General features: G+C 43.1%; 1 protein-coding gene across 4 annotated transcripts in view; it reads left to right on the top strand.

The window, feature by feature from the left end:
- Nucleotides 1-12,085, top strand: part of LOC106591328 (LIM domain-binding protein 1) — a 106,746-nt gene extending 94,661 nt beyond the window's left edge. For all 4 annotated transcript variants that reach the window (XM_082966696.1, XM_082966695.1, XM_045709042.2 and 1 more), the window contains exons 9-11: nucleotides 8,121-8,244; nucleotides 8,651-8,793; nucleotides 9,117-12,085. In XM_082966696.1, the coding sequence (XP_082822822.1) occupies nucleotides 8,121-8,244; nucleotides 8,651-8,793; nucleotides 9,117-9,347 (498 nt within the window). In that variant the 3' untranslated portion in view covers nucleotides 9,348-12,085. The remainder of the gene's footprint in view (nucleotides 1-8,120; nucleotides 8,245-8,650; nucleotides 8,794-9,116) is intronic.
- The last annotated feature ends 1,026 nt before the right edge of the window (nucleotides 12,086-13,111 follow it).

Below are 13,111 nucleotides of genomic sequence, written 5' to 3'. Positions count from 1 at the left end.
GGTAGGGTAGTACATAGTACTGATGGGTAGGGTAGTACATAGTACTGATGGGTAGGGTAGTACATAGTACTGATGGGTAGGGTAGTACATAGTACTGATGGGTAGGGTAGTAGTTTAACATAGTACTGATAGGTAGGGTAGTAGTTTAACAGTACTGATGGGTAGGGTGGTACATAGTACTGATGGGTAGGGTAGTAGTTTAACATAGTACTGATGGGTAGGGTACTAGTTTAACAGTACTGATGGGTAGGGTGGTACATAGTACTGATAGGTAGGATAGTAGTTTAACATAGTACTGATGGGTAGGGTGGTTCATAGTACTGATAGGTAGGGTAGTAGTTTAACATAGTACTGATAGGTAGGATAGTACTGATAGGTAGGATAGTACTGATAGGTAGGATAGTACTGATAGGTAGGATAGTACTGATAGGTAGGATAGTACTGGTAGGTAGGATAGTACTGATAGGTAGGGTAGTACTGATAGGTAGGGTAGTACTGATATAGTACTGATAGGTAGGGTAGTACATAGTACTGATAGGTAGGGTAGTACATAGTACTGATAGGTAGGGTAGTACATAGTACTGATGGGTAGGGTAGTACATAGTACTGATGGGTAGGGTAGTACATAGTACTGATGGGTAGGGTAGTACATAGTACTGATGGGTAGGGTAGTACATAGTACTGATGGGTAGGGTAGTACATAGTACTGATGGGTAGGGTAGTACATAGTACTGATGGGTAGGGTAGTACATAGTACTGATGGGTAGGGTAGTACATTGTACTGATGGGTAGGGTAGTACATTGTACTGATAGGTAGGGTAGTACATAGTACTGATGGGTAGGGTAGTAGTTTAACAAAGTTCTGATGGGTAGGGTAGTAGTTTAACATAGTACTGATGGGTAGGGTAGTAGTTTAACATAGTACTGATAGGTAGGGTAGTACATAGTACTGATAGGTAGGGTAGTACATAGTACTGATAGGTAGGGTAGTGCATAGTACTGATGGGAAGGGTAGTACATAGTACTGATGGGTAGGGTAGTACATAGTACTGATGGGTAGGGTAGTACATAGTACTGATAGGTAGGGTAGTACATAGTACTGATAGGTAGGGTAGTACATAGTACTGATAGGTAGGGTAGTACATGGTACTGATGGGTAGGATAGTACATAGTACTGATGGGTAGGGTAGTACATAGTACTGATGGGTAGGGTAGTACATAGTACTGATGGGTAGGGTAGTACATAGTACTGATAGGTAGGGTAGTACATAGTACTGATGGGTAGGGTGGTAGTTTAACATAGTACTGATGGGTAGGGTAGTAGTTTAACATAGTACTGATGGGTAGGGTAGTAGTTTAACATAGTACTGATAGGTAGGGTAGTACATAGTACTGATGGGTAGGGTAGTACATAGTACTGATGGGTAGGGTAGTACATAGTACTGATGGGTAGGGTAGTACATAGTACTGATGGGTAGGGTAGTACATAGTACTGATGGGTAGGGTAGTACATAGTACTGATAGGTAGGGTAGTACATAGTACTGATGGGTAGGGTAGTAGTTTAACAAAGTTCTGATGGGTAGGGTAGTAGTTTAACATAGTACTGATGGGTAGGGTAGTAGTTTAACATAGTACTGATAGGTAGGGTTGTACATAGTACTGATAGGTAGGGTAGTACATAGTACTGATAGGTAGGGTAGTGCATAGTACTGATGGGTAGGGTAGTACATAGTACTGATGGGTAGGGTAGTACATAGTACTGATGGGTAGGGTAGTACATAGTACTGATGGGTAGGGTAGTACATAGTACTGATGGGTAGGGTAGTACATAGTACTGATAGGTAGGGTAGTACATAGTACTGATAGGTAGGGTAGTACATAGTACTGATGGGTAGGGTAGTACATGGTACTGATGGGTAGGATAGTACATAGTACTGATGGGTAGGGTAGTACATAGTACTGATGGGTAGGGTAGTACATAGTACTGATGGGTAGGGTAGTACATAGTACTGATAGGTAGGGTAGTACATAGTACTGATAGGTAGGGTAGTACATAGTACTGATGGGTAGGGTAGTAGTTTAACATAGTACTGATAGGTAGGGTAGTACATAGTACTGATGGGTAGGGTAGTACATAGTACTGATAGGTAGGGTAGTACATAGTACTGATAGGTAGGGTAGTACATAGTACTGATAGGTAGGGTAGTACATAGTACTGCTAGGTAGGGTAGTACATGGTACTGATAGGTAGGGTAGTACATAGTACTGATGGGTAGGGTAGTAGTTTAACATAGTACTGATGGGTAGGGTAGTAGTTTAACATAGTACTGATGGGTAGGGTAGTAGTTTAACATAGTACTGATAGGTAGGGTAGTAGTTTAACATAGTACTGATAGGTAGGGTAGTAGTTTAACAGTACTGATGGGTAGGGTGGTACGTAGTAGTGATAGGGAGGGTAGTAGTTTAACATAGTACTCATAGGTAGGGTAGTACATAGTACTGATAGGTAGGGTAGTACATAGTACTGATAGGTAGGGTAGTACATAGTACTGATGGGTAGGGTGGTACATAGTACTGATAGGTAGGGTAGTAGTTTAACATAGTACTGATGGGTAGGGTAGTACAAGGTACTGATAGGTAGGGTAGTAGTTTAACATAGTACTGATGGGTAGGGTAGTACATGGTACTGATAGGTCGGATAGTAGTTTAACATAGTACTGATGGGTAGGGTGGTTCATAGTACTGATGGGTAGGGTGGTTCATAGTACTGATAGGTAGGGTAGTAGTTTAACATTGTACTGATAGGTAGGGTAGTAGTTTAACATAGTACTGATAGGTAGGATAGTACTGATAGGTAGGATAGTACTGATAGGTAGGATAGTACTGATAGGTAGGATAGTACTGATAGGTAGGATAGTACTGATAGGTAGGGTAGTACTGATAGGTAGGGTAGTACTGATAGGTAGGGTAGTACTGATAGGTAGGGTAGTACATAGTACTGATAGGTAGGGTAGTACATAGTACTGATAGGTAGGGTAGTAGTAGTACTGATAGGTAGGGTAGTACATAGTACTGATGGGTAGGGTAGTACATAGTACTGATGGGTAGGGTAGTACATAGTACTGATGGGTAGGGTAGTACATAGTACTGATGGGTAGGGTAGTACATAGTACTGATGGGTAGGGTGGTACATAGTACTGATGGGTAGGGTAGTAGTTTAACAAAGTTCTGATGGGTAGGGTAGTAGTTTAACAAAGTACTGATGGGTAGGGTAGTAGTTTAACATAGTACTGATGGGTAGGGTAGTAGTTTAACATAGTACTGATGGGTAGGGTAGTAGTTTAACATAGTACTGATAGGTAGGGTAGTACATAGTACTGATAGGTAGGGTAGTACATAGTACTGATAGGTAGGGTAGTACATAGTACTGATGGGTAGGGTAGTACATAGTACTGATGGGTAGGGTAGTACATAGTACTGATAGGTAGGGTAGTACATAGTACTGATAGGTAGGGTAGTACATAGTACTGATGGGTATGGTAGTACATAGTACTGATGGGTAGGATAGTACATAGTACTGATGGGTAGGGTAGTACATAGTACTGATGGGTAGGGTAGTACATAGTACTGATGGGTAGGGTAGTACATAGTACTGATGGGTAGGGTAGTACATAGTACTGATGGGTAGGGTAGTACATAGTACTGATAGGTAGGGTAGTACATAGTACTGATGGGTAGGGTGGTAGTTTAACATAGTACTGATGGGTAGGGTAGTAGTTTAACATAGTACTGATAGGTAGGGTAGTTTAACATAGTACTGATAGGTAGGGTAGTACATAGTACTGATAGGTAGGGTAGTACATAGTACTGATAGGTAGGGTAGTACATAGTACTGATAGGTAGGGTAGTACATAGTACTGATAGGTAGGGTAGTACATAGTACTGATGGGTAGGGTAGTACATAGTACTGATAGGTAGGGTAGTACATAGTACTGATAGGTAGGGTAGTACATAGTACTGATAGGTAGGGTAGTACATAGTACTGATGGGTAGGATAGTACATAGTACTGATGGGTAGGGTAGTACATAGTACTGATGGGTAGGGTAGTACATAGTACTGATGGGTAGGGTAGTACATAGTACTGATGGGTAGGGTAGTACATAGTACTGATAGGTAGGGTAGTACATAGTACTGATAGGTAGGGTAGTACATAGTACTGATGGGTAGGGTGGTAGTTTAACATAGTACTGATGGGTAGGGTAGTAGTTTAACATAGTACTGATAGGTAGGGTAGTACATAGTACTGATAGGTAGGGTAGTACATAGTACTGATAGGTAGGGTAGTACATAGTACTGATGGGTAGGGTAGTACATAGTACTGATGGGTAGGGTAGTACATAGTACTGATGGGTAGGGTAGTACATAGTACTGATGGGTAGGGTAGTACATAGTACTGATGGGTAGGGTAGTACATAGTACTGATGGGTAGGGTAGTACATAGTACTGATGGGTAGGGTAGTAGTTTAACATAGTACTGATGGGTAGGGTGGTACATAGTACTGATGGGTAGGGTAGTAGTTTAACATAGTACTGATGGGTAGGGTACTAGTTTAACAGTACTGATGGGTAGGGTGGTACATAGTACTGATAGGTAGGATAGTAGTTTAACATAGTACTGATGGGTAGGGTGGTTCATAGTACTGATGGGTAGGGTAGTACATAGTACTGATAGGTAGGGTAGTACATAGTACTGATAGGTAGGGTAGTACATAGTACTGATAGGTAGGGTAGTACATAGTACTGATGGGTAGGGTAGTACATAGTACTGATGGGTAGGGTAGTACATAGTACTGATGGGTAGGGTAGTAGTTTAACATAGTACTGATGGGTAGGGTACTAGTTTAACAGTACTGATGGGTAGGGTGGTACATAGTACTGATAGGTAGGATAGTAGTTTAACATAGTACTGATGGGTAGGGTGGTTCATAGTACTGATGGGTAGGGTAGTACATAGTACTGATAGGTAGGGTAGTACATAGTACTGATAGGTAGGGTAGTACATAGTACTGATAGGTAGGGTAGTACATAGTACTGATGGGTAGGGTAGTACATAGTACTGATGGGTAGGGTAGTACATAGTACTGATGGGTAGGGTGGTACATAGTACTGATGGGTAGGGTAGTAGTTTAACATAGTACTGATGGGTAGGGTACTAGTTTAACAGTACTGATGGGTAGGGTGGTACATAGTACTGATAGGTAGGATAGTAGTTTAACATAGTACTGATGGGTAGGGTGGTTCATAGTACTGATGGGTAGGGTGGTTCATAGTACTGATAGGTAGGGTAGTAGTTTAACATAGTACTGATAGGTAGGATAGTACTGATAGGTAGGATAGTACTGATAGGTAGGATAGTACTGATAGGTAGGATAGTACATAGTACTGATAGGTAGGGTAGTACATAGTACTGATGGGTAGGGTAGTAGTTTAACATAGTACTGATAGGTAGGGTAGTAGTTTAACATAGTACTGATGGGTAGGGTGGTACATAGTACTGATGGGTAGGGTAGTAGTTTAACAGTACTGATGGGTAGGGTAGTACATAGTACTGATGGGTAGGGTAGTAGTTTAACATAGTACTGATAGGTAGGGTAGTAGTTTAACATAGTACTGATGGGTAGGGTGGTACATAGTACTGATGGGTAGGGTAGTAGTTTAACAGTACTGATGGGTAGGGTGGTACATAGTACTGATAGGTAGGGTAGTAGTTTAACATAGTACTGATAGGTAGGGTAGTAGTTTAACATAGTACTGATGGGTAGGGTAGTACAAGGTACTGATAGGTAGGGTAGTAGTTTAACATAGTACTGATGGGTAGGGTGGTTCATAGTACTGATGGGTAGGGTGGTTCATAGTACTGATAGGTAGGGTAGTAGTTTAACATTGTACTGATAGGTAGGGTAGTAGTTTAACATAGTACTGATAGGTAGGATAGTACTGATAGGTAGGATAGTACTGATAGGTAGGATAGTACTGATAGGTAGGGTAGTACTGATAGGTACACCTGGAGACACCTGAAACCCCACCTCTTCAAGGAATACCTGGGATAGGATAAGGTAATCCTTCTAACCCCCCCCCTTAAAAGATTTAGATGCACTATTGTAAAGTGGTTGTTCCACTGGATATTATAGGTGAATGCACCAATTTGTAAGTCGCTCTGGATAAGAGCGTCTGCTAAATGACTAAAATGTAAAAATGTAGGGTAGTACTGATAGGTAGGGTAGTACTGATAGGTAGGGTAGTACTGATAGGTAGGGTAGTACATAGTACTGATATGTAGGGTAGTACATAGTACTGATGGGTAGGGTAGTACATAGTACTAATGGGTAGGGTAGTACATAGTACTGATGGGTAGGGTAGTACATAGTACTGATGGGTAGGGTAGTACATAGTACTGATGGGTAGGGTAGTACATAGTACTGATGGGTAGGGTAGTACATAGTACTGATGGGTAGGGTACTACATAGTACTGATGGGTAGGGTAGTACATAGTACTGATAGGTAGGGTAGTACATAGTACTGATGGGTAGGGTAGTAGTTTAACATAGTACTGATAGGTAGGGTAGTACATAGTACTGATAGGTAGGGTAGTACATAGTACTGATAGGTAGGGTAGTACATAGTACTGATGGGTAGGGTAGTACATAGTACTGATGGGTAGGGTAGTACATAGTACTGATGGGTAGGGTAGTACATAGTACTGATAGGTAGGGTAGTACATAGTACTGATAGGTAGGGTAGTACATAGTACTGATGGGTAGGGTAGTAGTTTAACATTGTACTGATAGGTAGGATAGTACTGATAGGTAGGATAGTACTGATAGGTAGGATAGTACTGATAGGTAGGATAGTACTACTAGGTAGGATAGTACTGATAGGTAGGATAGTACTGATAGGTAGGATAGTACTGATAGGTAGGATAGTACTGATAGGTAGGATAGTACTGATAGGTAGGGTAGTACTGATAGGTAGGGTAGTACTGATAGGTAGGGTAGTACATAGTACTGATAGGTAGGGTAGTACATAGTACTGATAGGTAGGGTAGTACATAGTACTGATGGGTAGGGTAGTACATAGTACTGATGGGTAGGGTAGTACATAGTACTGATGGGTAGGGTAGTACATAGTACTGATGGGTAGGGTAGTACATAGTACTGATGGGTAGGGTAGTACATAGTACTGATGGGTAGGGTAGTACATAGTACTGATGGGTAGGGTAGTACATAGTACTGATGGGTAGGGTAGTACATAGTACTGATGGGTAGGGTAGTAGTTTAACATAGTACTGATGGGTAGGGTAGTAGTTTAACATAGTACTGATGGGTAGGGTAGTAGTTTAACATAGTACTGATGGGTAGGGTAGTAGTTTAACATAGTACTGATAGGTAGGGTAGTACATAGTACTGATAGGTAGGGTAGTACATAGTACTGATAGGTAGGGTAGTACATAGTACTGATAGGTAGGGTAGTACATAGTACTGATGGGTAGGGTAGTAGTTTAACATAGTACTGATGGGTAGGGTAGTAGTTTAACATAGTACTGATGGGTAGGGTAGTAGTTTAACATAGTACTGATGGGTAGGGTAGTAGTTTAACATAGTACTGATAGGTAGGGTAGTACATAGTACTGATAGGTAGGGTAATAGTTTCATCTTGTCCCCTGATATTGCCATATAGCTTCCACCTATCAAACCTTTCAGACCTAGGGGGGGTAACATAGTACTGATAGGTAGGGTAGTACATAGTACTGATAGGTAGGGTAGTACATAGTACTGATAGGTAGGGTAATAGTTTCATCTTGTCCCCTGATATTGCCATATAGCTTCCACCTATCAAACCTTTCAGACCTAGGGGGGGTTTCTGGACGGGCCTGACAACTAGAGTGGAACATTTTACTGAAGTCCACTGTGAAGGACATCGTGTGAAGAGAGGTTCTTGTCTTTCTTGTCATGAATAATTCACACCTGGTGGCAATTTCCACTACACAAAGGATGGCTGTCTTGTCTCTCTATCATCTCAAGTCTCCCTCCCTCCCTCCGTCATGTGTCTCTCCTGTAGCTGTGTGTGATTCTGGAGCCCATGCAGGAGCTGATGTCCAGACACAAGACCTACAGCCTCAGCCCCAGGGACTGTCTCAAGACCTGCCTCTTTCAGAAGTGGCAACGCATGGTGGCCCCGCCAGGTAACACACACACACAACACGGAGGCGCACACACACACACACACACACACACACACACACACACACAACGCGCAGGCGAACACACACAGGCAGACAGAACGCGCACACACATGCGTGAACGCGTGTACACACACACTCCTCCTCCCTAACACCAAACTCTCCCTCTCTCCCCCTTTCCCCCAGAGGAGCCGGAGAGGCAGGCTCCCAGTAAGCACACACGCACGCACACACACAAACTCTCACACACACATCAAGATTGGGTTCCGGGTTCCAAGACTGCACACACCTCTTCACCTCCGTCCTAACTCTCTCTCTCCCGCTCTCCTCTCTCCTCTTCCTCTCTCCTCCCCAACTCTACCCTCCCCCTCCTCTCTCCTCTCCCCCTCCTCTCTCCTCTCTCCTCTAGCTGAACCAGCCAGACAGGCCCCTAATAAGAGGAGGAAGCGTAAGATGTCAGGCGGCAGCACCATGAGTGCCGGAGGAGGAACCACCACCAACAACAAGAAGAAGAGTCCAGCTAGCAGCTTCCCCCTGTCCAGCCAAGTACCAGTAAGTAGCAGTCAAATCAATCACATGTATTTTATGAAGCCCTTTTTTACGTCAGCAGTTGTCACGGTGTGTTGCGGTTACGTGGTCTAAAATGTCAAGAGCAAGCAAAGCAGAAGCCAGACCACAGTGGCCAGGAAAACCTTCCTGTAAGGAAGAAACCTATCTTCTACACCCCTATCTTTTTAATAATGTTATCTCCCTCCCCTTTAGGATGTGATGGTGGAGGAAGAGCCCACCCTGATAGGAGGGGAGCTAGCTGTAATAGTAGTAGTAGTCATCTCCTCCCCCTATCTCTGTAATAATGGTTTCTTCCTCCCCTATAGGACGTGATGGTGGTGGGAGAGCCCACCCTGATGGGAGGGGAGTTTGGGGACGAGGACGAGCGCCTGATCACGCGGCTGGAGAACCAACAGTTCGACGCGGCCAACGGCATCGATGACGAGGACAGCTTCAACAACAGCCCCGCGCTTGGCGCCAACTCTCCCTGGAACAACAAGGCCCCATCCAGCCAGGAGAGCAAGAGTGACAACCCTACGTCTCAGGCCTCACAGTAGAGGAGGGGGGGGAGGGGAGGGGCTTCCATAGTCTTAAAGGGGTTTCCTCTCCTTGTGGGTGTGTGTCAATTGTCTGTAGTGGCTTCCTGACTGTTCTTATCTTTTTCTCTTAAAGGGGCAATCCGCAGTTGAAAAAATAACAAAGCGTCACCCCTACCTCCTTGTTTTAGTAAAAAGCTGAGGGATGGGCCTGGAGAAATGTAACCACTCTAAAATTCAATTCAAGGACTGACCATCCAAGATATAAAAAATAAATAAGAGTTTTAAGCATGCTTTGAGGCTATACAGTTTTTCATTACATTTACAATGGTTACAGAGTAAAACAAGTTTCTATTGTGGGTTGTGGTGGGGTACGTCAGTTGAATGAAGCTCCTGAGACATTTCTAGGTTAAATTCCTCAAGAATCAACAGGTACATATCATTTATTTACAAGTCCAAAATATGGATGGAGTGACTGCGGATTGCCCCTTTTGGAACATGGATTTTATCTAGGCCTGTGGAGTAGAAGGAGGATCTCACTGGTTGATCGAGGTTTCCTTTCCTTGTCTACCTTCCTACATCAGTTCTGATGTGAGAGCTTGGCAGGTGAAAGGAAACGACTGAGAAGCTGTTTCTTATATGGGCCTCCTCCATACCTGGCTCTCCTAGCTGGTCTTATAAGGAGAGACCTGAGGAGAGGGAAGGCGCTTGGGACAGTTGAGATGCACCCAGGTAGGGGGGGGCGGTGGGGTAGGGAGAGGGTGGTTGAGTGGGGGAAGGGGGAAACGAGGAGTCGCTGATGGACGACTACTCACACATCTACCTTCAGAAGAATCATGGTCACTAGATATGGAGTCTTAAGTCTGGTCCACTCTGCTGCTGCACGTGTGTGTGTGTGTGTGTGTGTGTGTGTGTGTGTGTGTGTGTGTGTGTGTGTGTGTGTGGGCTGTACTTGGTCAGAACAAAAGCCTGGACTGTGCCAAAGCTAGCGGACCGGAGTTGAGATCCAATCAGTTTAAAATGCTTTCACAGACACACACACACACACACCATTGAAGGAGTACTGATCCGACCTTTTAACAGATAACAGAAAGCATTTAAACAACAACAACATTTTAGAGTTTTATACCAGTCTCTATTTCCCTAGAACGTTTTTATTTTGTTTTCTACTCCTGCATTTGAAATCTACTTTTTATTTGTTCTTTTTTACCGACGATATTGAGAAGCTAACAGACCAAGGAGCCAGAAAACAGGACTGCTTTTATTCTACCCCTTCCCCCCTGAAAAAATATATTTGGTTTGTTTTAATATCTTTTATGTTTTAAAGAGAAATAATTGTGGATGTTTTTCTGTTTTTTGAGATTGATTTTCTCCTTGTTTTTAGTGTATTTGTGCTTGTATATTTAAGGTAGTAGCAAAGTTCTGTACGACTGTATTCTGACTTAGAGGTTCCTGAAGCCATTCTGATCTAATGGAAAGAAACGAAATAAAAAAGAAATGGACAAAAAGAAAACACATGAACCTCTCAACCAATCCCCCCTCTCCATCTCCTTCTCTCTCTCTCTCTCTCTCTTTAGAGTATCCATCCTGATCATAACAGTGACACCTCTCTCTCTCTCTCTCTCTCTCTCTCTCTCTCTCTCTCTCTCTCTCTCTTTAGTGTCCATCCTGATCATAACAGTGACACCTCTCTCTCTCTCTCTCTTTTTTCTTTCTTTTAAAATGTTTTTTACTTGTGTACATTCATTTATAAAACCCTGGGGTACAGTCACCATTGAGAAGACATGTTTGCATCTTCCAGTTCAGCAGATTTATTTTTTCATTTCATTTTTTTCTATTTATTTTTAATGAAATATCAGATATACGTTCTGTTTCTCCACCCCCCCTGGTTACACACACTCATCCTAAATGTACATTACTATTAGCAAATAAGCTAACTATCTACTGCTGTTTAAGAAGTCTGAGAAGACAACCTGACATAATTCATCCATGATTGTGTCCCAAATGGCACCCTATTCCCTATCAAGTTATGGTCGAGAGTAGTGCACTACATACGGAATAGAGTGCCATTTGGGACGCAACTCAACTAGTTATTCATGTTTAACTGAAGTCGTAGGGTTGTATATATTTCCAATACCTGTGTTGTATAGGCTTGATCTGTAATATTGAGCCTGTTGCGCATGTGTTTGGTAATACCTTCAATTCTCACAAGGGGGCGCTGTTAGAGGATCGCAAATAAGATCATTTTATAACAACTTTATACATCCAGTTCAAACATGTGCTAGCAGTGATATGATCTGCCCCCCCCCCCCCCCCCCCCCCTCCCCAAAGCACCCTATGTAGTGCAGTACTTTTGATCAGGGCCAATATGAGAACAGGGGGCCATGTTGAGACATGGCCCATGTTATTTAGTTCTGTAAATGTTGTTCCAGCTCTGTCAAGTACATTGTGTACATTTTCAGTACAGCTCTGGCTTTTAACCGGTAACAGAGAGAGTCTGTCCCGAATGGCACCCTATTCCCTACATAGAGCACTACTTTGGACCAGGACCCATTGGTCCTGGTCAAAAGTAGTGCACTATATAACGGAACAGGGGGCCATTTTGGATGCAGCCTAGAGAAAGGTGACTGGTACCCTAAACCAACCCTGTAGAAAAAGCCTTGTTTGATATTTTGGTTAGTTTTCTGCCCTTGATACTTCTTGATTAATTAATTCATGTATGGTACCAATAAAAATATACATTTTCACTTTAAAATGAACATTGCGTTGGGACTCTTATTTACTCTTAGGGACTTTTATTGTTGTACATGTGTATCTGATGCTCATTCCTTACAGTGTATTTGAAAACTGTTCATCCATTTCATGAGTTGCTTTGCCCTCGGACCTACCCTGAACAAAAATACAACAATTTAAAAGACTTTACTGACTTACAGTTCATATAAGGAAATCAGTCAATATAAATAAATGAATTGGGCCCTGAAATGGATTTCACATGACTGGGAATACAGATATGCATCTGTTGGTCACATTACCTTAAAAAATGTAGGGGTGTAAATCAGAAAACCAGTCAGTATCTGGTGTGATCACTATTTGCCTCATGCAGCGCAACATCTCCTTCGCATAGAGTTGATCAGGCTGTTGATTATGGCCTGTGGAATGTTGTCCCACTTCTCTTCAATGGCTGTGCAAAGTTGCTGGATATTGGCGGGAACTGGAACACGCTGTCGTACACCTCGATCCAGAGCATCCTAAACATGCTCAATGGGCGATATGTCTGGTTAGTATGCAGGGGAAGAACTGGGACATTTTCAGCTTCCAGGAATTGTGATTTAGATCCTTGCGACATGGGGCTGTGCATTATCATGCTGAAACAGGAGGTGATGGTGGCGGATGAATGGCCTCAGTATCTCGTCAAGCTATTTCTGTGTGTTCAAATTGCCACCAATAAAATGCAATTGTGTTCGTTGTCTGTGGCTTATACCTGCCCATACATAACCCTACAGCCAACATGGGACACTGATCACAACGGCATCAGCAAACCCCTCGCCCACATGACTCCATACACGCTGTCTGCCATCTGCCCGGTACAGTTGAAACCGGGATTCATCCGTGAAGAGCACATCTCTCCAGCGTTCTAGTGGCCATCGAAGGTGAGCATTTGCCAACTGAAGTCGGTTACGATGCCGAACTGCAGTCAGGTCAAGACCCTGGTGAGGACGACGAGCACGCAGGTGAGCTTGAGACGGTTTCTGACAGTTTGTGCAGAAATTCTTCGGCTGCCCTGA

This window comes from Salmo salar, chromosome 02 (assembly GCF_965601325.2).
Source record: "Salmo salar chromosome 02, fSalSal1, whole genome shotgun sequence".
NCBI lineage: Eukaryota > Metazoa > Chordata > Actinopteri > Salmoniformes > Salmonidae > Salmo > Salmo salar.
The sequence above is the reverse complement of the archived record's forward strand: the minus strand, read 5'-3'. Positions and strand labels throughout refer to the sequence as shown.